Source organism: Rhipicephalus sanguineus, chromosome 2, assembly GCF_013339695.2.
Source record: "Rhipicephalus sanguineus isolate Rsan-2018 chromosome 2, BIME_Rsan_1.4, whole genome shotgun sequence".
Taxonomy (NCBI): Eukaryota; Metazoa; Arthropoda; class Arachnida; order Ixodida; family Ixodidae; genus Rhipicephalus; species Rhipicephalus sanguineus.
The window spans coordinates 143,592,652-143,618,327 of NC_051177.1; the positions used below are offsets into that span (position 1 = coordinate 143,592,652).

At 46.2% G+C, this 25,676-nt stretch overlaps 1 protein-coding gene across 1 annotated transcript in view; it reads left to right on the forward strand.

Moving 5' to 3' along the window:
- The window catches only part of LOC119381933 (ATP-dependent RNA helicase DDX54), a 45,521-nt gene extending 20,054 nt beyond the window's left edge, over window positions 1-25,467 (forward strand). Inside the window, exons 8-12 of the mRNA XM_049412941.1 lie at window positions 1,807-1,982; window positions 5,089-5,193; window positions 12,425-12,529; window positions 12,861-12,973; window positions 25,262-25,467. Coding sequence (XP_049268898.1) covers window positions 1,807-1,982; window positions 5,089-5,193; window positions 12,425-12,529; window positions 12,861-12,973; window positions 25,262-25,437 — 675 coding nt within the window. The 3' untranslated portion in view covers window positions 25,438-25,467. The remainder of the gene's footprint in view (window positions 1-1,806; window positions 1,983-5,088; window positions 5,194-12,424; window positions 12,530-12,860; window positions 12,974-25,261) is intronic.
- The last annotated feature ends 209 nt before the right edge of the window (window positions 25,468-25,676 follow it).

Genomic DNA, 25,676 nt, shown 5'->3' on the forward strand with positions numbered 1-25,676 from the left:
GCACAGGATCTGTACACGTTAATAAGCTTCTTTTTTTTTCCCTTGTAAAGTTACATTCAAGCAGGCACAGTTGCCAGCTGACCAATAATTCAGACCCTGCTAGGGACCACCTAATGGTCCAAATAATCTGCAGTTTCAAATAACTGTTTTATCAAAATAGATGTGTCTTTCTCTAACTGACTGAAACAAGGCCTGTCAACACATTACTGCATGTGAAGACATACACTTGCAGCCTGCTGATTTGCTATCAATGTCGTGGTGTAGCAGCTACAAGTACGTGAAAGAACTGTCAACATGTGTTCCATATCTCCATACCCTGTTTGCTTGAACAAATATTACCTGCATTTCAATAGTTTAACGAGCACATGTTTCTTCCCAACAATCAATTTCACAATTTCCTTACACCATTCTTTTCATCAATAGAGACATCGGCATTGAAGCGAGCACCATTGGAAGCTGCTTACCGATTCTGAGCAACAAAAATTCATAACAGAAACAAAAGAAATCTCTTAAGACACTGTCATCATTTAAGAAATGCATTCCTTTTTTTTTTTCTTAGCAACTTTTGTGTTTGAAACTTTCACAGAAGAAGGTTGTGCAGGGGCGCTAATGCGCTTTCTGCGTTCAACCGGTCTATCAGAACGGCTCTGATAGGACGTCCTGCATGTGTGCATTTTTTTTTTTTTATTTTATCTCACTCTCTCTCTGTCCTCTTTCCGACCCCTATATCCCCTCCCCTGTGCAGGGTAGCAAACCAGTCGCTCGCACCAGGTTAACCTCCCTGCCTCTTCCTTTTCATCTATTTCTCTCTTTCTCTTCACAGCTGATGTATTTTTATGTGCTGATTTCAAATGTACAAGTATTTCTTGTACTGTTAGGAGTGATGTTTTCTTATAAACTGCGACAGCTACAAAGAAAACCAATGCATCACAATAATCTGAAATGAGAACCGTATGCAATAAAACAACAAAAGATGTTCTAAAAAACACCGGAGTTCACAGAGCCGCCTTTTTTCTTTCCAACCACCGACTATCGCCATCTTGCTATCATTCAAAAGCACATAGCAGGGTCAATGCTTTGCATTGCTGTTCCCGCCCTCCTTACCTGTCCTCTCCAGACAGGAAAAGTCCAAAACAAATCAGACGCCGTACACACCCTTTCTTTGGAGGTTTGTCTGTTTTTTAAAAACACCAGCTCTATCTGCAAGTATGCAGTACAGCGAAACGACACATTAGGAACGAAGACAAGCACAGGTGCAACTCTTGTATTCTGTTGCGTCGTTTCGTTGCGCTACTTACGATGATATGAATGTTGAAACACCAACTCGCCTAACATTCAACTCTTTTAAACTATTTGTCTGCAAGCTTTTCGTGAACTTTCCATTTGCATTTCAGTGGCAAAATTTTACGCAGTCAGCTCCTGTTTATTTTCTGAATAAACTACCCTTTTGTACAGTCTAAAATAATATGGCAGCTGATCTTTTTTGACCTGCACGTTGTTTTTCATTGAACAAGTACAATAATGATTGTTCGGGTTTGACGTCCCATAACCACAATATGATTATGAGGGGCGCCGTAGTGGAGGGCTCTGGAAGTTTCGACCACCTGGGGTTCTTTCACGTGCACCTAAGGCTAAGTACACGGGCCTCAAGTATTTTCGCCTCCATCGAAAATGCGGCTGCCACGGCCGGGATTTCATTGAACAAGTGTCAACCTACTTGAAAGTAAAAGGTTGTGCACCCATGTTTGCGCACCCACTAGGCCAACGAGTTCTATCAAAGTGTCAACCCTTTGCTGTTCTTTGCAGCGAGCCTTTGCAACTGTGATCAACAATAACACCAAGGTGCCCAGCAGGAAAGGTGCCAAGGTCAGCTCAGGCTCCCAGTCCGCAGCCACCAAGAGCAAGAAGGCCAGGCCAGCCTCGTTCAAAGACGAGCAGTTCTACATACCCCACTTTGCATCAGACTTCCACTCGGAGAAAGGGCAAGTCGAAATTGTGTTTATAAATGTACAGTAAACCCTCGTTAACTCGAACTCACATATCTCGAAATCTCGGTTAAGTCGAAACTATTTTTCGCCGTGCATTAACCTCCCATAGGTGCTATGTATTTGCCTCCTCTTATCTCGAAACGTTTTCCGGAGGGAACAGCGGATATCTCGAAATCTTGACCGGGAGGGCAGAAGGCGAAGTCTACTCCCAACAAGAAACGAGGGCTCCGTGCGAATGCTTAGCTCTTACTATACGTGCCGAACGCGGTCGTGAAGGGCGAATTTGAAATTTTTGCGGACGCAGCAGTTTCCTATCAGCCTTGTCAAGCAACTGTGGGGGTGATCACGTGTGCGCACCTGCGCGCGGTTTATGCACTGTGGGTGGCGTGTGCAGCGTGCGCCCGTCAGTACGCAACCTATCCCTTGCATGTGTGAGCTGGTATTCTTTGTTTTCCTCGCAATCTGCGCACGATGCATCTTGAGTTCAGTTTTGCTGGGTAGTGAGTGGTCTGTGCAACGGACGCTTCCGAATATCGACCAAGATGTCCCGCCCAAAGCAGTGCTAATCTCTGACGTTGGAGAGAAAAGTCGCGCTAATCAAAGAAGTCGAAAAAGCAGGTCGAAGCAAGTCGTGCATCGCCAAAGAATTCGGCATCCCTTTGTCAACCCTCTCGACAGTGCTTAAGAACAAACAAAAGGTGTTGGAAGGCTTCGAGCAAAGCTTCTCGAGCAAGCGGAACGCATTCGAGCATCCAAATTCCCGGACGTCGAAGCGGCACTTCTGTTGTGGCTCCAAAACGTTCGAGCAGCCAATCTTCCCGTGACAACCCAAATGATCATGGAAAAAGCAGACGCTTTGGCACTGCAGATGGGTCACGCGGACTTCAGCTGCAGCAATGGCTGGTTCGAGCGGTTTAAGAAGCGAAATAACGTGTCATCGAAGCCTATCCACGGCGAAAGCAGCATTGTCGGCGAACAGGCTGCAGACGCATGGCGCAACCTACGCCTCGCCGAGCTTCAAAAGGAGTCCGCGGACAAGGACATTTTTAACCTCGACGAAGCCGCTCTCTTTTACAAGATGCTGCCTAACCGCACATACACACCAAAAGGCGAAGCGTGCTCAGGCGCTAAGCAACGAAAAGACAGGATAACCATTCTTTTTGGTGCCAACGCTATTGGCGATGAAAAGCTGCCCCTCCTCATCATTCGCAAGTTGCTGAATCCCAGGTGTTTCCAAAATGCACGGCTCCCGAGGGATATGACCTAATGCGCAAATAAAACGGCCTGGATGATGGCGGCGCTTTTCGAAGAGCATGTCCATGCGCTTGACCGGAAGATGGCAAAGGACGGTCGGAAAGTGTTGTTTGTTGTGGATAACTGCCCCGGTCACGGAAAAATCGACAACTTGGCGGCTGTTACGCTGGAGTTCCTGCCGACGAACATGACATCTGTTCTCCAGCCAGTGGATCAGGGAGTCATTGAGATGGCCCGCAAGTATTATAGGAAAAGCCTGCTGCACCAAATTCTGCTGTCATACGACAATGGGAAAAAGTATGAAATCGATCTTCTGGGTGCAGTCAATCTGATGGCCGAAGCCTGGCGCCAACTACGCCTGCTGGCGATTGCTAATTGCTTCGCACATGCAGGGTTTTCTCGCGTCCAGGAATCGATCGAAGAAGACATTGGCGCAGATTTCAGCAGCTGTGATGAGCTGTGCAATGAAGTGCGCAAGGCAACTGGCTGCGTGAGCGATACTGAAGATGGCGAGATCGCCTTTGAGGAGTATGCGCTCTACGAGGCGGACGTCCCCGTTACCAAAATGCTGTTGGACACCGATATCGTTGAGATGGCCGTGAACGACGCAGATGACCATGCAGACGAGGAAGAGCCCCGAGAAGTGCCTACGACGACAGAAACACGTAACGTGCTGCGCTTGCTCTGCAACAAGGTCGAATGCAGCAGTGGCGACCAACGGCTCGTGCAATGTGTTGAGCAACTGGAGAACGCTTTTCTCGGACCGAACGCGAACGCGAAACAGGCGAGCATCACGCAGCTTTTTGGTCCTCGGTAATAAATTTTTTTTTCTCTCCGAATTCTTGCGCCTTTACTACGGTAGCTGTCTCGTGCAGTGGAGCTTTTTCTGGCACCACTGGCTTTTCTTTTACAGTGACCTGGGCAAACATTTTCGGCGTTTTGCTTAACTCAAAATACCGCTTATCTCGAAATTTTCCCCGGATTTGACGGCTTCGAGTTAACGAGGGATTACTGTACTTGCGTGCTAAATACAAACAACATTCCGAATTACTCTTTCATAATTTCCTACCCTGGGTGAAATTTTGTAGGCTTGCCTCTGTAGGCTTAACTTTGTATCCCAAAAATTTGTTATAGTACAGCCATAGTTGTGCACCAGTGTACAATGAACAAGCCCAATAACATGGCCTAAAGCTAATGAAAAATGGTACGGTGTAATTGCACATCCAATACAAGGCGTGCATGTGTTGACCACGTTTCTGTGAGATAAGGATACGTGGAAGAAGGTAAAATTGGACATTTTGTGAGTTAATGGAAGCATAGTACTACATACAGTAGACTTTCCGTTAAATGGAACCTGAAGGGACCAGGAAAATGTTCCGTTTAACAGGAGTTCCCTTTACTGAGAGACGAACAGGAGTGCACAATTCAAGCACGAAACCCATCATATTAGAGGAATTTGTTCCATTCAAGCAGCTAGTATTCCGTTCAAGAGATTTTCGTTTACCAAGAGTCTGCAGTATAAAAAAGAGAAACTCTAGCCATATTAGTGACGTGCCTCTATGACCTACGCGCGACTACTAGTATTGCAATAAGCGTCTTCAACCTAGCTGCTTGGCAGGCCATGTGGCATAGTGCATTGTGACATTTGAAATGTACTGCATGCTCTTACAAGTGATAATCCAAATGAGCTGCTGCACGAATAAGGGCCTGTCCGAGTGTGCATCACGTGCAGAAACAAAAGCAGCTCGCATTCGGTGGGTGTAAATTGCGTGAGTGGTGGGGCAGTGGGTTGTGTGAATGTCAAAATGACCGTTGCCGTCTCCTTCTCTCACCAACCACCACGCAGGCTTGAACTGGAAAAGACCTTTGAGCAGCAGGCATCCCAGGCAGTGCTCGACCTGACGGGAGATGACGACAAGTACCTCAGGAAGCAGAAGAACGCACTCAAATGGTCTGTGTAGTGTCACTTTACGCTCCTTGTTGTTAAAGGGACACTAATTAAGTCGGCATCGATTGTTGAAATAGCATTCCATAAACCTTGTAGGGCTTGTTTCGTGCCAAAGAAATGCTGAGTGTGAAAGAAAAACATGTTTTAGTGCTTTGCATACCATTAGTGCACTTCAAACCACCTGCCTCTGAGAACGGCCTTCTGACACGGCATTTGCCATGCCCGCCCTTTACTGCCCAACGGCCAGTGCAACGGAGCAAGGAGCTTTAGTGGAGCACAACCCGGTGAAAACTCAACTTGCGACGTTCTCAAGGGTTACTGTCAAGAAGCTCCTTTTTGCATGCATCAGACTGAAATATTATTTTTTATTATGGGTAGTTTGAGTTATAGTGCTGAGGCCCTACCACAGCATCAAGCCTGCATTCCAGAATGTCCCACTGGTGGCACAAATCGTGCTCTGTGGTTACCTTAAATAACCAACTACACTGAGGTAACCCGAACTTTCATGGACAACTTAATTTCCTTAATTTCTCAGTTACTAATGTGCTTCTGTGTATAATACAGTAGAACCTCGGTGATATGAATCTCAACAGGGAGCGAAGATATTTGTATAACCCGAAATTTTGTATCACCAAGAAACTAGCAAAATTCATTTTCTAACCATGATATACTACGCACAAAACATTTATTGCTGTTGAAAGAGCTCGAGTGTGTTCGCGTGTGTCTTTCTGAGACACACACGAACGAACCAATAAGGGACGGCGCAGCTGGCTGCCGCGAACACGTGCATCAAAGCTTCATTTGAGGTCACTTGAAATCTAAGCGTCAAAGTCCGCTCCACCATAGTCATCAGCGAACAACAAGAGCACTGAAACGCTTCGTGCCTTTTTAAAACTTTTATTGCCTTTAATCTACGGCTGTATTAGGTGCATACCTTCGGAGCTGCATAGTCGCTATTGATGATCGTGTCGCGTCGATAGCGACCGCCGTTTCGTGCGCAGTGATTACGGTGAACGGTAGTTCAGTTTTCAATCCAGTAGTTCCGTTTTCACATGCCTTCAGAACTACGTCGTTGCTATCTACTACCGCCCTTTTGTCCGTAGTGGTTGCAGCAAGCTGCATCGCTTTGACTCGGTGAGTGTTGGATGCGCATGAACTTTCGGAGTGTTGTCGTCAACATATGATTGTGTCAACAGCGACCGCAGCTTTGTGCGCGGCAGTTATGGCGAACGGTAGTTTCATTTTCAGTCCATGAGCGCTGGCCACGCACGTGCCTTCAGAACTACGTCATTGTAATCTATGATTGCGGCAACCGCACTTTTGTCCGCAGTGGTTGCGACAGGCTATATCGCTTTGACTCGATGAGCATCGGATGCATGTGAACTTTCGGAGTTTCGTCATCGCCATACATGATCGTGTCGATAGCGACCGCAGCTTCATCCACAGTGGTTGTGGCAAACGATACCAGATCGTGCACGTAGTTCAGGATCATGCTGCTGCCGGCCGTCACTCGACGGTTTTGGTACCCAACTTCGTATCACCCGTCACGACGTGGAAAAGTGTTTGGAACATCCGGATTTTGGCCCATTCGACACAATCAAATTCGGCCGGGGAATTCATATCAGACCGAAATTCGCATCAGCTGGGTTCGTATCACCGAGATTCTACTGTATCGATGTTTGAGACATTCTCGAGCATTCTGCCTTCTTACTGTGACAAATGGTTATGTCATAAATTGTTATGACACCATTAGTGTATGACTGCAGTGGCTGCCTTTTTTCATAGGAATACAGTAAAACCTCGGTGATACGATTCTCGTGGGGTTACCAAAAATATTCGTATCATCCGAAATTCGTATCACCAGAAAACATGGAAAATTAGTATGCGACAAAAGAAAGTTGGCATACGTTTTGAGTTTGTGTTTCTCAGGGCCGTAGCGACCTCATCAACAGCTCTGAATGATTGCCAGTAAACTTTCTGGACGTCAACGACCATACTTGTACCCGTAAACATACGGTGTGTGCGCGCGTGTGTAATTAATAAACCAGATGTGTTGTGACGCGTGACCGCTAGTAACACCTTCCTAATCGTACCATGCTTTCCTGCATGAAACCAGAGTACTGCAGCGAAAGTAACTTAAGGGGGGAGGTGGCGATCGAAAAAAACTTTTTTGTTTGTTGACCTAGAGTAATGAAATTTGGCAGGCATACTGAAGAGTGCCTCGAATAGCTATATATAAAGTTTCATTGCGATATCTCGAGTAGTTTTCAAATTACACTATGTTACATGATCTGATGACATAGTCTGCTGGTGAAAAGCCTAGCACTGTAACAAAACATGCCAGGAAGGTCCAAGTGGTTTTGATCTTTACTCAAAAGAGCTCTACACAGGATGACATTATTAAAAATTGTCTATTGCTTTTAGTTTTTTTACAAATAACATCCACATCAGCTTCATGTATTGCATCAGAATTTCTCACGCACTAATTATCACTTACAAAAAAAACTAGGCCCTAAGCAAGGTAAAGAATAATGTCATCCTGTCAACAAGACTTCAAGGATTGAAAAAGAAAAAACGGAATCAAAATCTGTGTAGTAGTTGCCAAGATATCTGCTCCACAAGCTGAGCAAGATGCCAAAAAAACAGTATTGAGAAAACGGCGTTTAAAGTTTGGCCTTCTCTAAAACACCTAAAGATAGTGATCTTTGGTTTTTTTTTATGATGTTTCACTTCTTGGACATGTGGCTTTTCTGCAGTGTGCCTTTGTTCTTTTTTCATAACCTCCTTCTTTTTTTTTTTGATCTAAAAAAAACCAGTATGGATTTTAAACCAAGTTCTCTGTATGAAGGAGTGGTGTGGCAGACAAGACAGAAAAGAAGATATTGCAATCTAATAAGGCCATATACTGAAATAATTACACATATTTCTTGTATTTATGCTGTCATTAGCCTAATTAAGTCTTGCTTATTGATTACAATTAATCATAGAATAATTTTTATAAAGAGAAAGGTTTGTTGTGAGAGAAAATGGCTCACACCATGATAGCCGATGCCTTCGTTCCAAATAGCAAACAGTTATGGCCAAGACATTAGTGGCACAGGGATTTTTGAGCAGTTTATTCAATGACGCGAGTCGGGCAGATAAAAATTCGTCCCCCTGCTTCCTACACGGTCTTTTGCCGCTCTCGCGTATGAAACGTATTATCATTCGGCCGACCGCGGCAACGCTAGTCTACGAGGCTTTCATTGTTTCAGAACATCCATAAACGCCTGCGGCGATATCAAGCACTGCTCCAAGCACGTCTAAATTACATCACTAGTGCTTATTGATAGCACTCTGACCGCGAAGTGCTCGGCCGCGGGGTCCGTGGAGCCGGCGCGTGATGTGCTTGGTGACGGCGTTCGGTGACGATGCGCGAATGCAAAGCTACGATGGCGAAAAATCTGCGCGCAGTATACTTTGTATCGCATTTTCGGGTGCCGACGCGCGAAATTGCTACCGCTGCTCCGAGCAGTCCGTGGCCGTGGGGTCTGACGATCGAGCTTTGCTGTCGAGTTCACTGCCGATGCGTAAAATGCCCATCCGCGGTTCCGAAGTGCCGGCGAGCGATGTGCTTCTTCGCTTGCGAAGAAGCACACAGCCGCGAGCACGCTAGCGCGTTGTTGTTGCCCGCAAAGTTCGAGGTTCGTCTCGCCCACGTCTCGCCAAACGGCGCCGTGAGCGGAGTTAGGCCTAGTGACGACTCCGAGCAGTAGGTGCGCAGGCCGTGGTGCCCGTTGCTTCAAAGTGCGTAATGCGTGGTCGTGAGTATAAAGAGTCGTCCCGCGATCGCCTTCGTCACGATGTCAGAAGTGCTGATAAACAGAACATCTAACCGCGTATCCGACGCTGAAGTCAACGCTAGAGCCGGTCCGAGACGCGCGTTTGCGATGTTCGCTAGGAGCGCGGCGCACCATCGTAATCAGATCGAACTTCCTCTTGCAGCTCCAAACTAAAGCGTAATTATATTCTAAGTGATCGTCGAGCCGTGAACACAGAACAACTGCGAACGTGTCAAGTAGCGCGATTCTCGACAGCCGTGAACTCGCGACACGCACAACACGCAGACGACGATCTCCCGGAGCGAGCATCGGTCCAATGGCGAGGCGAGCTGGGGCAACATGGCGGACGCGGCCAATCGGAGGCCTCGGAACGACTCTCAAGTGTTTGCTTTTTGTGCACTTCTTTCTGAATGGAGGAGCCCGCTGAAGCGGGGAATTTGAACACGGAGACATGCCCTTTCCGACAAGCCCAAAAAGTTGGTTCGCGATCGCGTCATCGCGGAGCTACAATTTTTTGAAAATCGCTGTTTTTTCGCCATTTCCACAATAATTTTCGCCACCTCGGAGGGCAAAACAAATTTTTCGAAGCACTTCTGGGTGGTTTTCAGTGTAGATATTTTGGAATCAGATAGAAAAAGGGTTCCAGAAACTGAAAATTTGATTTTCAGAAAATCGATTTCTTTGCCATTTTTCGCAATACGAAAGCCGCGTCCCCCCTTAAAGGGACCCTGAAACAGTTTTGACGATTTTGTACGAACACATTGAGCTGGTAGAGCAAGTCCTAAGGATCATTTACAGACCGATTTAAGCTCTGTGCGTAAACTGTGTAATTTATTACAAGGCTTTGAAGCTGCGAATTGCCACCGATCACAGCGGCTCAGCCAAACGCGTTTTCAAACCGCCCACTTCCAGAGCGCGTCGCATTGGAAGCGCGACATCATGCAGGCGGCTGATCTGATTGGATATGTCCAGAACACGTCACTGAACCTCCTGTGGGCAGCGAGCGTCGTCTGCCCAGTCTGCCTGTGTTACAACGTATTCCGTGTTGACGTGAGCTGAGCGACAGTGTTTATCTCGAGGTTTCTTTTCTTGGACATAATTTCCCTAGCCGTGTTGTGTACCACATATGGTACACAACACGGTCGCACAGTGCGCATGCCCGTGCCCGCGCGGGACTGCCGCGTCTTCCGCGACAGCGTGGGCAGCACCTGTTCGTACCTGTTCGCAAGCGTACGCTCGTATCAAACGTCGCAGGGTGGAAATCTGTTCGCAACAACCGCACTCCCATACATTGCAGGCTAATGGGCCTTGGCCGGGACCACAAATTTGTACGAGCCGTGATCGTATCACCGAGGTTTTACTGTACCTTGTATGCTTCACGCATTCACATTTTCAGTCGCTGTAAAGCAACCATTCTACATAACCTTAATGAGGCTGCATGGATGGGCAATGCTGTTTTGGATCACTTATCTCGCAGACAGAGTATTGCTTGTGCAGTTGGACTCCTGTGCGTAATCACCCCCATGCTTTTTGTGTTGTGCTTAAAGGCCACCTGCGGCAATCTATTACTTCGCCTAAATTCATTACGAGTGAGTAGTAAATACTACTGCTGAAGCTGTCGCGGCAAGGCCGCAGGGTTGGTAACGGTAGCTTATACAGTCGAACCTGGATAATATATCGAATCTGAAAGGGATGACTAAAGAGTTGTATATAGAGGCGATTTGATATATGAAATATTTTATATATTAAAAATATATACAGTTCGATGTGCGCAATAACTCGTTATATGTGGCTTCGACTGTAGGTTTCTTGTCGGCAGCCTTCAGACAGCACATAAGCAGATGATTTGTGCAACCTGTGGTTGTTGCTATGACATAAGTCTGGGCACAGCACTTCCGAAAAGTTTGAAAGTATGTTCTTGGTCATGCTCTGTCACGCATGACTACCCATGAGCACCAATGGTGGCTTTTTTTTACCTTTTTAAGCTTCGATGTAATAAATGACAGTTTTTACAAGCTTTCTTGTAGTGCTTGTGCCGTCTTTTAAGTTTCAAGTTTTGCTCTGAGGCTTCTGGATGCCTAAATTACCTGAAATTAGTCTTTTTATGCAGGATACGATATCGTTGCAGTTATTTAAAATGGAGCCTTGCTGTTTGCAAACACATGCCCCTCGCCGCGGGGAGGCTGGCTTCCTCGTGCAAATTAGATGACCAGTAGCTAAGTACACTTTACACACGAAATGTTTAACGTCGCAAAGTAACCTCAAAATTCGGCCTATTAATCGTGCGCAAGTTCATAGGTTAGTTAGAAACAAATGCAAAGAATGCACTGCCATATTTCTGAAAGCATTCGTATTCTCAAATATTCAAAAGTTTTTGACGACCTAGTTTTCAAATCAAATACAAATATTAAATACACATATTTAAATATGTGATCTTTGTTATATTGATGCACCTTTAGCAAAAATGTAATTTCAGTAGGTATCAAGTTCTTTCATGTGCGACTTCCAGGTCAATTTCACCGCTTTATAATAGATTTGAATATTGTTTTATTAAAGCGTACCAACCACTTCAGGTAAAAAGGCAAGTTAATTCCTGGGTTTGCCTTCGGTAATCAAATCAAGAGATTAGCACGCATAAAATGGAATCGGGTTGCGCAGGACAGGATAAACTGCCTTTGTCTTGCAGTGGCTGGCAATGATTATGATGATTCAGCAAGTTGCATTAAAATGCCTGGTTATACAACTCCTCTGGCACAGTTGATCTTGTAATGCATAGATCATTTTTTTAAGGCTGTTAGATGAGGGCTTCGTGGTACAGCCAACACATGTCTTGACCTAACTCAAACTAACCTAACCGGTAGATTGTTTTGTAAAATGACACTGCCTTCTATGAAGCTCTTCTTCACTGCAGGAATATAATGCCCGTTTTCAGTCATAAAACTGTAAGCTTGATCTTACAGCTTAAATGAGAGATCTTACCACAATTAGAACTGATTTTTTTTTTCGTAAATGCAAGACTCGCCGTGGTGGCTTAGTTAAGGTTTGTGACCTCGGTTTGATTCCTGACCACAGCAGCCACATTTCATGGGGCCTAAATACAGGGACACCCACGTACTTTATATTTAGGTGCACGTTAAAGAACCCTCCAATGGTCAAAACTGACCCGGAGTCCTCCACTTCAGTGTGCCTCATAATAATCCCGTGGTTTTTGTACATGGAGCCCCAGAATTAAATTATTTTTTAACACAACAAATTGCATTCAGTTGAGTCATTCCAAAAGGACAGTGTTTCTGTGTCTGTGAGGTAAAAAAAAAAAGATCATCTCCTAAAGGCACTGATTGTGTACACTTTGCAAGATACCTCGGTGGGTGTTTCACGATTTTTATGCTGCTCTGTTTCACTGCACCTTGCAGGGACCGAAAGAGGAAGCGCTTTGTGCGTGAAGACAGTGATCCCAAGAAAAAGAAAATCCGAACGGAGAGTGGTGCCTGGATTCCAGCATCGTACAAGTCGGACGTGTATCCTTTCTCACTCATACTGAAGTCAAGTGCAGCACTGTTATTTGTGCTGTCTGTCTTTCCTGACTGGCAGAACTTTGTGTACTATTATGGTAATGTACGTAAAGGTAGTGCATCACAGATTAACAAGAGCAGAGAAGACCTCTATTCCTGCTCTGAAGAGTCCTCTATTCAATGCTCTTCTCCTCTTGTAACTTGTCAGGTATCGAAACACCTCTGTTCTTGCAATTGATTCGCGATAAACAGCTGGGTTTTTTTTGGCTACCTCATTACATCTTGGCACTTACGGAAAATGTGTTGGAAGAAAACCCTTGACCTACTGCTTCATCAGCTACAAGCAGTGGAGGAAGAAGGCACAGATGGATGCACAAGATGAAGGAAGCGGCGATGATGAAGAGGGAGAGGCTGGCAGTAGCCTTGGAAAGCAGAAAGCTTCAGCGTGCGGTGAGTGGTTTTGTTCTGCCAGGCCGCTGACGAGCATCGTCCGTGTAACGATGGTAGCAGTTATGGGAACATTTCAATCACATTTGTGTTGCTATCGCTACATAGCGGTGCTCAGTGTTGCAGAGTTGCCACTCCGGAATCGGAATGACTCCGAAATCATTCCACATTTTTGTGGCTCCGGAATGGGATGGGAATGGAATTAAGTGCCTTTTACACGGAATGGAATGGGAATGGAATAAGGGTTTTTTTTTTTTTTTCAAAAAGTGGAGCACGTTTTCGTCTATGCGCTGTTTTTCAAACTTCAAACATTAGTAAGTCAGAGCCTCGAATTTAACAATAAAGCAGTATTATCAAGATGGAAGCACCGTACATTTATAAGCAACGCTCCTACCAGAATTCTGTCCTTATATTGACTGCGTTGCTCCGAAGTTTGTCTATATTCTTTGCGTAAGCGCGGTTCTGTGCCGTTGGTAGCCGTCATGCAGAACTACGGCGGCGGTAGAACCCCCCACCCCTTAGTGATTTTTTCCCCTTGTGGACTCAGTAAAGTTGTTTCACTCACCCGGCGGTGCCTCAAGTGCCTGCTGACTCCCCACCCTTCACTTCATTCTTTTTGCTTCTGTCGCCAACGACGCATATTCGAAAAAGCGCTTCTCTAAGTTGTGATGCATATTGACGCTGACGCAATGCTTGTGTTCACTGCAAGCTTTCGTATACCAGCTTGCCCGCGATCTCACCTCATACTCACCCCCACCCTTTTGCAATACCGTGCCCCTGTCTAGGCACTCCAGACACATGACAAAACTGCTTAGTCTTCTTCAACACTACTTTTGTCAACATAAAAATACGCTACGTCGTCATTTTAGCATTCACACATTTAAGCTTAAACACTTTTAATATCACCATTCGTTCAAACTTGCTGACCATGCAAATGCTATATGTAGGGGGAGAACTGCCCCTATGGGAATTAGTAGGGTGGTTGAACTGCAGGAGATATGTCACCAAGCTACTGTTACTTGACCATGGTAACGTGTTTTGCGTACTTTTACAGTTCTTAATGCATCTGATGACATCAGCTTTATGTAATTTCTTAGCTCGATAAAACTATCAAGGTGCCTTTCCTACATTGATGAGAACTAACAGACGGGGGGATGGCCGCCGCGGTAGCTCAGTTGGTAGAGCATCGGACGCGTTATTCGAAGGTCGCAGGTTCGGTCCCTGCCCGCGGCAAGCTGTCTTTTCGTCCACTTTTCTTTCTTCACAATTACCTTACATTTACTACTAAAAACATCCCCTATACTTTCCTTGGCATTATTGTCTGTTAGTTCTCATTAATATTGTGTATAACAAAGAAAACGAGCCCTTGAAATTAACACTTCTTTCCTTCATTCATAGCGAGGGTCTCGTTCTGGCAGACTTGATGCTTTCAGGTAGTATGCGAGGGATTATTGGTCAGCTGCCCGCTCGTAATAAGTTCACGTGCTACGTGACGCCAACAGGCAGAAAAAGAGTGTTCCACACTCGCCGTCATGGCTACTGGCGGCGCTGACTGACGCTCCCACGTTTAAATGCACATATATACCCTATAAAGTGGACGGGGGGATGGCCGCCGCGGTAGCTCAGTTGGTAGAGCATCGGACGCGTTATTCGAAGGTCGCAGGTTCGGTCCCTGCCCGCGGCAAGCTGTCTTTTCGTCCACTTTTCTTTCTTCACAATTACCTTACATTTACTACTAAAAACATCCCCTATACTTTCCTTGGCATTATTGTCTGTTAGTTCTCATTAATATTGTGTATAACAAAGAAAACGAGCCCTTGAAATTAACACTTCTTTCCTTCTTTCCTACATTGAGGAATTACAGGAATGGAATTGAACTGCCCGGCCATTCCCGGAGTGGGAATGGGCTAAGTTTTTTTCATTCCGAGGAATTGAAAGGAATGGAATTGTGGTAAGTTCTAATTCCCCGGAATGGAATTGGAATGGAGGTGCCCATTCCCCAACACTGGCGGTGATTATCATAATTTGGTAATAATGATGACGATGAAATGGAATGACATCAAGCTCCTTGAACTCTGATATCTCAAGGTTATCATTGAATTGCAGCTCTTTCTCACCCAAATGTCAATGTTGCATATGTTTCACCTCTTATCACAACGCTTGTTCCGTGCGGAACCTTGTATATCTGGACTGTGAAAACATAATTCTGTGACACAATACGTTTGATTAGCAATGTCACTGAGACTTGCCACACCTTTTGATTGTACAGTCTCTGTTAAAGCGAAGTGGTGCCTCTGCAGTGTTGTGCCGACCAAGGTCATGTCAAGGAGAGCAGGCAGCGCAGTTAGCAAGAATTGCTGCCGTCTCCAAAAATGAGAACATCACATGCAACTTCCATCGAAATTTATGTTGAAGACTACTGCCATTTTTTCAGCCATGCGTGCCTCCACACTTCGCGTCGCACCGACCAAGGTTACGTCAAAGAGCACCTGACCATTGCTAATTTGTCCCATGAATGAGGGGAGGAGTGAGAGAAAGACAAAACTTTATTGTATGTCCTTGCTGGGATCAAGGGTGGCCAGCGCGAACAGCCCCACACGCTTTGCCTTCTGTTGGAAATAACATGGCACTTCTACCGAACTCTGCCATGAAAAGCAACAGGCATCTAGGATTGTTGGAGCCCTTTCTTATATCAGTACTACCAGAGTCCTTCAATACTTTTACTGGTCATGAAGCTTCCGCGAAAGTTTGATATAGGGACAGGAGCAGCCACTAGGGACCCTGTGGGGGCATCAGAGCGGAGCCGGCGCTGCAGTTCTATGGCACGCATCGGAACTTAAAAACATGATGAAATATACCGGTGAACATTGATTATATCTTCAGAGCAATATTACCTTCAGGTACATTCAGGAAAGCTCTAATACAGTGCAGTTTAGCGTCGAATGAGGCCTTGGAGCACGAAATTTGTCGGCGACAAACGCATGCTGCTTCCGCTGTGCGATATACTACCACTATAAAAGCATGTTTCTTCCGTTTTCTTAAACATCTAGTGGAAATCTGTGGATGATCCAGAGTTCTTCAAGGGCCCTGGCACATCCTAATGCTTCGCGGAGGTACAGTAGCTGCAACTCTTGAACGCGCATATCAAATCTTTCAGTCTGTACACCTGGTGTTTGTATACAAAAATATCTTAAAATAGCCTCGTATTTATCGAACCAACAGTCAGTTTGAATGAATCAGTGCTTTGAATTTAGCAATTGATGAGCACCGAGGAATACTTTATACGGATTTTCCCTAGTTTTGTGGGGGTTTTTTTGCGTTGGTTTATCGCTACGGTGTCGTGCCGCATTTAATGTTTGGTTGCTCATGCAATACTGTGTAGATTTCGCAGTGCTTCTTTACTGTTTTTAAGGCGGAAGCCTTAGATGCCTCATCAAACGCAAAAATTGACCGGCAGCGTGCCGCGTCAAGACGAGTAATGCAAAAAATCATCATCACGAGATGGCGTCACCATGACGTCACAGATCGCCAAAATTTGTGATGTCATCATGACGTCGCGTAATGTGGCGTCACACGATGATGTCATCTTATGACATCGTCTCTTTGCATTGCCTCCGTGATTGTTGGGCTGATCACGGAGGCAGTGCAAAAACAGGCGAGGGGCAGAAACCTTGCAATGCCTCCTATCCTGGAGGCAGTGCAAAACCACCTTAGGTGCAGACAGCTTTCGGAGGGGGGCGGGGGAGGACCAATACATCGACTGAAGAAAACGAAGAAGGTGGCTTTAACCACTCGATTAGTCTAAGGCGAATGCTTAAAGGGCTCCTAAACCCCCTCCGACATTTTCCCAAACATTTCAAGTAAACAAGCGCATCGCGTGCAGAATGCCGTCGCGATCAACGATGCCACACGCCGCAACGCTACAGGTCGCGGGCGCGCCACAATTTCGAAAAAACAATAGCTTCTCCTTTCCTGTCCCCGCCATTCCCGCCACTGACATGTGTGACATCACCAGTGAAACTCGATGACATTATCACTTTCGATGCTTGCGATTGGCCGAACGACAACCGACGACTTCCGGTTACTCTGCAAACAGCTGTTCGCGCGCACCTTGCTGTTCTTGGTCATGTTGCCGCTTGTGAATCGACATTTGCGGCCGCCCGCTCACGCTAGCGGCAAGCCTGCCGCAACGGCGCGGTGCCACAGAACGCCGGCCGTCGCCGCACGCGCAACAGCAGTCCAACTTGCACGGCAAGCTACGCCGGCAAGCCTCCGAAAAACATGGCCGCAGTGCCAAAAGCGGTTGTCGTCCACCTCGAATCTATCAAGTGGCCGCCGTGCGCTCTGTAGCGTGTAAGCTCCGAACTGATGCTTCCATTTGCTTTAGATTCATGTCCTTAAGCTTCGACAGCAAAGTATTCATACCGATTCAGCCCCGTTTTGGAGAGCCATACTCAAATAATCGATGCTGTAGGCTTAGCGAGTCGAGAAGGGCTCTTCCGAATGCTCGGAGGACATAGATTACGCCTTTGTTAGTTGTTTCTAATCCTCCATAGCTGGCGCCACTTGACCTGGCGCCAGCTTGGGGACATTTTATTTGGTTTTACGCGACGCTTTCTTTAATGCCGGACAGACTAAAACGCTTTATTGACTGCTGGAACCATGCCTGGCAACGACACGGACGACATCCGCACTTTCAGCGTAAAAGCGCGGAAAAAAAAGCAAGCGGCTCGAAGCGTCCCGCGACAGACGCACACGACGCGGAGAGCCGAAAGCAGACGACGCGGCGCGCCGTAGTCATGGTAACCGCACCTCCGTCACTGATTGGCCACGTCGCTCTCCGGCAGACGGAGAACGGCACGAAAATGGGTCTCGGACCTATTCTGCGAATGGCAAAGAACGGCTGACGTGCGCGAACGAAATCACTTGCGCACGGCAGCCTGAAAACGGCAAACGGCGAGCTGCCGTGCCGCTAGCATGAGTGGGCCCTAACGCAACTGCCAAGTCGCTAGCTTATTTACACATACACGCCTTGCGGTTTGATGAGCTCCGTGAACTCGAGCTCGGCTCCTCATCTCGAGCCGAGGTGGTCTGGCACGGCGTGTCCCCGTACGGGTCCATCACGTTGGCGATCCTTTGAAGGCGTGCGCGCAACACAGGGTCCATACCGGCACGATTCGTAGGGGCACGGGCCGGCACGGCAGCAACAGCGGTTAGTCAACGAACAGTGCACCCAGATACCACACAGAGTTGACAGCGAGCTGGAGCGTCGGAGTCGCGGCAACCGGAAGTAGACGCTGTCTCGAACAGCGCGTCAGCGGTGACGTATGCCACGCGAGACGAGGAGGGGCATTCAGCTGACTCAGCGAGGAGGGCAAAGCGGTTTTGGAAGAGGTAGGAAAGAGGGAAAGAAGCGATCGTCGCATTTCGATCATCAAACGCGTGTAACTCCGCTATTACGGCACCGTTTCGAAAAATTCTCACGGCTACGTGTTCGTTGTAAACTCGAGCACAACTTCCTCACCTCAACTAAATTTCGACCGCTGGGTGGTTTAGGGGCCCTTTAAGGGACCCTGTGAGTTTATTCCGCTCTTCAGTTGCGACTTCCACTAAATTATTTTTCTTTTTTTCCCACATTAGTAAGCGCCTCTGTCTTCTTCGGGTGTTGATTACATCTACAGTTAGCGTGTCAGAACCAGGCTTGTTTTGTACGACAGTTAGGAATTCTTAATTGCTTCACCAAATTCAAACCCTATGATACCAGCACTCGTGACCAAATATTTTTTATTTAGTTCAGATGTTTGCTCTGATACACATGCACAGCACATACCTTGTGTGTATCTTTTACATTATTGTTGTGTAGGCGGGCACGATTTGGAGGTTTTTGCGCTAGACAAATACGCCGGGAGGCCGTCAAATCCTTGGCACAGCGTCCGGCAAAAGTTTCGGAACATTGTGCTGCGACGTCACACCTCCTCCGACTAGCCATTGGTGCACCCGAACAATGTCTATCTCATCGAAGTGCTTTTTGCAGACATGCACATGCGGGGAGTCAAGTGTGAAAGCACCAGTTCCTCGTCGTGGTATGGCACGCTTCCACATTTCCCGCTGTTCGCTGTCTCCGGGGCAGCCAGAGTACTGACACCTTTTCGTCATTTACCTTGTGTCTTAATCAAATCTAGCGTACGCAGCAGGCACGCGGCATCCTTTCCGACCCTCAGGCACAATACAGGGCATAAGGTAAAAACTGCGCGCTGACTCGCAAAGATATCTTGCACTGACACCGGTAGCCGCCTTTGCTGCCGTCTGCCTGATGCAAACTAACTGGATGCAGCGCCGCGCCGCGGCCCCCGCTTGCAGCGCACAAAGCTCCCCCATAGAGTTACGGCGAAGCTTCATGACCTATAAATGTATTGAAGGACTCTGGCACTACCTTTGTGGGTTTTATGGGTGCCTGCTATTATTTTGCAACAAGCCTTTGTTGTTAACAAAGAGCTACAAGGACCAAATGTACTGAACTACGGGTGAACAGCACTACAACGGGACAAAGAAAGAAGGGGCAGGACCAAGCGCTGTCCTGTCCCTTCTTTCTTTGTCCCATTGTAGTGCTGTTCACCCGTAGCTCAGTATGCACCAACAAGCCCGCATAAACACTCTGGACCAAATGTAAAGTGCGCTACAGTACAAACAGCATGCCAAACGCGGGTTGTACTGTAGCGAACAGTATGTAGTACGACGCGGTGACTTATATACTATATTTACTCGAATATAGGTCGATAGTTTCTTTTTTTCAAACACCTATGTACCCCTAGGGTCGGTTTAGATTCGAGGATTTAAAGAAAACATGCCAGTTTATGATCAAAGCTGGGAAAAATATGGTGCACTGCTAATGATGCCTAGAAAAGACAGTATCACGTCAGCTAGTGGCCGTGCCAGTAGCCAACAAGGCGCACTGCCGCCAGTTAATATTACCACCAGCGTAATGACCATGCAGATGCATTTGCTGATTGCTCATGCCATCGTGGCTCGTTGTATGCCTGCCGGTTCAAAGTACACCTTGCAACTCAAGGTGTGGCCAACGCCACGCTCTACCACAATATATCTTTCGCATATTCGGTTACATACGACGGCCAGCCAACGATTACACCTTCCGCGCAAGTGATAGTTGGCACCGACGAACGTGCGACTTATTGCTGGCAATCCCGTCGCACTACACATCTTCAACTTTCTGTTGGGCAGTGCGTGTGGCATAGCACCATTGTACGCCGACCGACTGCTTCTAGTGGGCGACAACCAAAAGACATCGTACGGCTATTCATTTCCTCCTCTTGCAATATACCTAAAGTGCGAAAGAAAGCATAGCCGTTGCCAGGTCAGCCCAACATGATACGTGCCAATCTGTGTACTGTTGGAAGTGAGTGGCTCGCACACATGGAAACTTCACTCCACAGACACTCGCACGATAAATACTCGCATGCGAGTGTCGCGCCACAGTTGGGCGCCATGATTGCTTGAGTAGGCTACACGCTGCACACAAATCACTTGGGACAATCAGTGCCTCGCAGCAGCAGGTGCCGCATTTCAGAGGAGTGGCATCAGTTTTCATTCAGTAGAGATCTCATTACAAGTACGCACAGAAGAAAGCTGGATGAAAGAGAACGTCATGTGTACCCTTTTTTTTTTCCTGGTCAGCCTGCATTCAAGGCGACCCTTTTTTTCTGGGTTTGTACTTTAGGAGGTCGGCGTAGAATCGGGACCGGCTTAGATTGGAGTAAACATGGTACTTCTTACATGCTAATTGTGCCTATAGAAATAAGCGCTATGTAACAACACACTTTGAAGTATTATAAGACATCACATTCTTCCATGCTGTGTTTGTAAATTGTGAAGGTGTGTACAACGAATAATAATAATAATAATAAGGATAATCAGTTTATTTGCATTACAACATGCATGGCACTCTCAAATAACTAATAAACATACTCCCCAATGCTGCATATGCCAGTCCACCGACATGTATATAGTATGTGCAGTGTACAGCCGCCTCTGTCAGCCTGCTGAGGACGTTAGTTTGCACGTTCAGCTGTGCCTGAAGTTGAATAAACAAAATGTGCAGAGAGGGTATCCTATAGTACAAGTGAGAAAAAAATAGCATCCGCTTGATCAGTGCAGTGAACTGTCTCTGTTGGTAAGTGTGAGCAATTTAATGTTGCAGCATTCTTTAGGTGACAGGTAAGCGAGTCTCTTCAGATGCAGCTAGCATTTTTACCATAAAAAATACACGGATGCACACGAATTGGGCAAAGAGTTGCTGGCAGAGTCAAGCTCTACAGTTCTGTCGCGGGTGATTTTCTGGGCACACATTGGCAGAGGAGGTGAGACCTGCCAACCACCTCTTCTGCCCTGGAAGGCTCCAGGTATGAAGGTACGCCACTAGGATGTAACAGTTTGTCCCTAAATGGTCGCATGTCATATTCATTACGTTTCTCTACAGTACTGTTAGGATTTTCATATATATCGCAATGGACCTGCTGAACAACAGAAACGGCGTATCTGACGTAGTGTTAGTGGCACTGTTCAACAACATCACGAGTGTGGGCGTGACGTCAAAAACTTAATCGGATAGGAGCAGAGGAGCTTTTAAATGGCAGCCTTGGATTTTTCAATGGCGGGTGCGAGGTGCGTATAGCCGGGCCATGGTATGGCATTGCGGGCCATGATTGGGCTATGACGCGGGGCCTCCCTTGGCCGGAGAGCCAAGGGTGGTGGAGGCAGTGGGGGCTGGTGGAAGCCGGCACCACCACGCAGCAGCTGGTTCTTGGGCATCAGTGTGTTCCACTTGAGCGTCAGCCTGCACATTTCAGAATGAAGATCGGCAGATGACCTTCAGTTGTCGCACATTGAACAGACTAACAATGTTGAATTGCTTCAACAAGAGTCATCTAATGTTACCCCACCAAGTTTGTTGTACATATTATTGTCACGGGGTTGTGATGATGAAGTACTATACAGAATTGAAGCTTAAAGGGATTGAACTGTTTATTGGGCAAACTTGTGCCCAGCAAAAGAAGTAACACTCTAAATGAAACTATAGCAGTGATCATAATCATCAGTCGTCGAGAAAACTGATCAGCGTCGGCATTTGTGCATGTGGCATCGAAGATTCCAGCATAAACTTGCACTGTGCGCACAATCTTATCACAAGAGTCTAAAATAAGCAGGAAGGTTCCCAGACATTCTCATGCAGCCTGCAAAAAACAGTAGTTACTTGTGTGATGGGCCAGTTACGTAAAAATTTTTTTAAAAAGAAGCGCGCATGGCATTATTTGTTACATCTTTACTCCACCCACACTGCTGCACCCAACTCGTAACACGCGCACAGGAGACAACTTTTAAATAAGGATTTCTGGGCCTTGTGCTTAAATTTATTCGCCCAGGTAAGCCTTGGTTGACTGCACAAAACATTCCTTTGGTCATTTTTTTTTGTTGCTTTCTTTTTTACTTCTTCGTCATGCATTGTTTATGTGTAGCTCTACATAAAAACCCATATTCTATGATGGTGTAAGTAGAGTGTACTAGAACAGGGGAGTGCTCGGAACAGCCACAGCACCAATGCACAGAAAGTGAAGGCCAAACAGGGTCAATCCACCTGCGGCTCTGCGATCAGTAGTCTGCAATGTTTTGTCGTTTAAGAGTTGCGCGCGGCTCCGCCAAAGTGGTGCAGGGGTAGAATGCCTGCTTCCCACTCAAAAGGCCCGGGTTCGAATCGCAGCTGTAGATGGTGGGTTTTTATTCTTAGTGTCATCTTTTATAGCTGTGTTGGCTTTCCTTTTGTTTCTTGAAGCTAGCTTCTGTTGCTACTTATTGCTACAAAAAAGTAACGTAAAATGTGAACTCTCATTTCGAGTCTCGTATTTGCGAAAATCTCGGAGGCCAAATTTTACGTTTTTGTTCAATTTTACGTTTTTGTTATCCCGGGCGGTGGCACTACAAATAACTGCGCTTACTGTCAAATTTCTTCTATTTTACTTCACATTTTGCGTTACTTTTTGAACCAACATGCAGCAACTGGAGGTAGTTTTAAGAAACAAATGAAAACCAGTACAGCTATAAAAGATGACAGTAAGAATAAAAAACCCACCATATACAGCTGCGATTCGAACCCGGCACTTTTGAGTGGGAAGCGGGCATTCTACCCCTGCACCACTTCGGCGGAGCCACGCACAACTCTTAAACGACGACACATTGCAGGCTACCGATCACAGCGCTGCAAGCGGATTGACCCTGCTTGGGCTTCACTTTTCGAAGCTCGTACCGAGCACTCCTCTGTTCTAGAACACTATAGCGTAAGAATTGACGGTGCATTGTTGGCGAGATCCCTTTGCTCAGCACTTCTGGGATCTCTTCAACTGGCATCATCAAGAAATTTTTAAATTCTGGAGCCCCAGCCACATCCTTTCCATGGAGCACTTTCCTCGATATGTGCAAGTCCATACGATACATTCAATCTTGCTTTTCCAGTAGTGGTGAAATCGTTACATTGAAATCTCAAATAAACACAGTTATGTGAAGCCAGAAACCAAACTGATTTGTCACATTCAGCTTCTAACATGAAACACATGCATGTTTTGCATTGTATCAAGACTGCCAGCGAGATGCATGAAATCTAGTTCGAGGTATTTATTTACTAAAGAATATACTTCAAAACTCACAGCTTCACTTGAAAGGCAGAGTGTTAAAAACTTAGCAGCGGTAGCAAAGCATTAGACAGCCACATGAAGCAAGACTGTAGCTTGATCTTACCAGTCTCGTAAATTGCAGCAAACATTAGCTGACTGATTGAACTTGAAAAAAATTAATAAATAAAACATTAGGTGGCCTGATTTTTAGGTCCATCAGTCTCGTGCCACAGATTCTCCCGTAGAACGAGTGTCCTACCAAGGAACTTGAAATGTTGTTCTGCTGAGCAGTATGTCAGAAATCTGCTTATACCCATGTTACCGGTAAAAAAGCTGTGCCCAGAGGTCTTGTAGATATTTATGGGGTCACCTTTTTTAAATGAGTACCATTACAAAACTGAGCACCTGATCGGTGGTATTTCTGTGCCAATTAGAAAATAATGGCGGGTTTTCTAGTGGCACCTCCAGCATTGGAGAGGGACTCTCTACCATTCCATCATTGACGCGGTAACAAGTACGGTGTCTTGCTCACACAAACAACAAGAACAAATCTTATTAGACGGCTACGAGAGCTAAACATTGCAATGCTGGTGTAACGATTCTAAACGAAGAATGCGAACAGAAAGATGCGAACACTTCACGCTGCCTCTCGCTACAGTACTCCTAAAAAAACTTGAAAGTACGTGATCTACAGCGCTACCCATGGTGCACCAGAAGACAGTACACATGAAGCTACCAGTCATTTCAGCCTTCATGCACGTGAAGATTACCTTCAGGATAGGGCGTTTGGGCCATCTATGTGCTCAGCCACACATCAAACCACTATCCTTCTCACGTCACCCTTGTGCCCTCTGCATGCGGTGCACGATAGAATCATATTGCACTGTATGCGGAGCATCGCAGGAATGCCAAAAGTTTGCCTGTAGTGTTCCTATATGTGTTATCACAATAAAAATTTCACTTGTGTGTCACAGGTCAGTGACGTCTCACGTCACCGTCCCAGCTTTCGGGTACACAGTGTTCACACAAACCTCCAGCCAAACTGGTTGAGAGAAATCTTCTATATTATGAAAAGTCATCAGCATGCAGGACAAACAAAGATTAAAGGGAAGAAGACAAAGGAGCGCTTGTTTGTCTTTTTCCCTTTCGTCTTTGTTTGTTGCGCACGCTGAAGACTCTCCATAATGAATTCTCATCAACTTGCGCAGTTTTCTATACTTTTACATCTTCTGCATTTACATGCAGGTTGGGTTGATGCACTGAATGTTTAAACGAGCGCGTTGTACTGGCATGGCTTTGGTTGGCCAATTTTTTTAACCCAAAAGGCAGAGGAAGTTTCAGAAAGGTTGTGCCAATCAATCAACAACTAGAAAAAGAAATGTACTGGCTTTTGAGAAACAAATAGAAAATATTTTTTGAAGCAAAACTAGTCATGGTTTGAGATCAAAGCCGTACCACCACCTCTCGGGAGTAAGCACCATTTGAGCAAACCAATAGGCCAGCTTCTGGGTAGCTCAATGTTCCTTGCAGGCTGATACCATTTTTGTCAACGATACCATTCTTGTCACTTTTCACGCGTGCAGTCCAACGAATTCTTGTGCTCTTTGTGCAGATCGGCTGGGAAAGCGGCACAGCGGCCCTGCACGTCAGAAGGGCCCGAAGAAGCACTTCCGACGCGAGCTCAAGACTAAAGAGGAGATCCTCAAGACACGGCAGCGCAAGGCCCGGCTCAACTATCACGTTAAGAAAAAACACATGGAGCGAGCTGCCAAAAAGCGTAGGAAATGAGGGAGCACACTGGTTGTACAGAAAAAATAAATTGTTTAAGCAGCGTCTGTGTGTTCTCTTTGTGTGCAAGATAGTACTGGAGTGTTTAGCATGCCCAGTGAACCTGAGACGGTAAAGCAGCCACATACTGTGACCTGTGAGCATGAAATCGAGTTTGATGGAAACCCTTCTGGTTGAGATGAAACATGATGGAAGAAGGAAAGTACACCGACGAAATTCTTTCTTTCATTAAGCACACT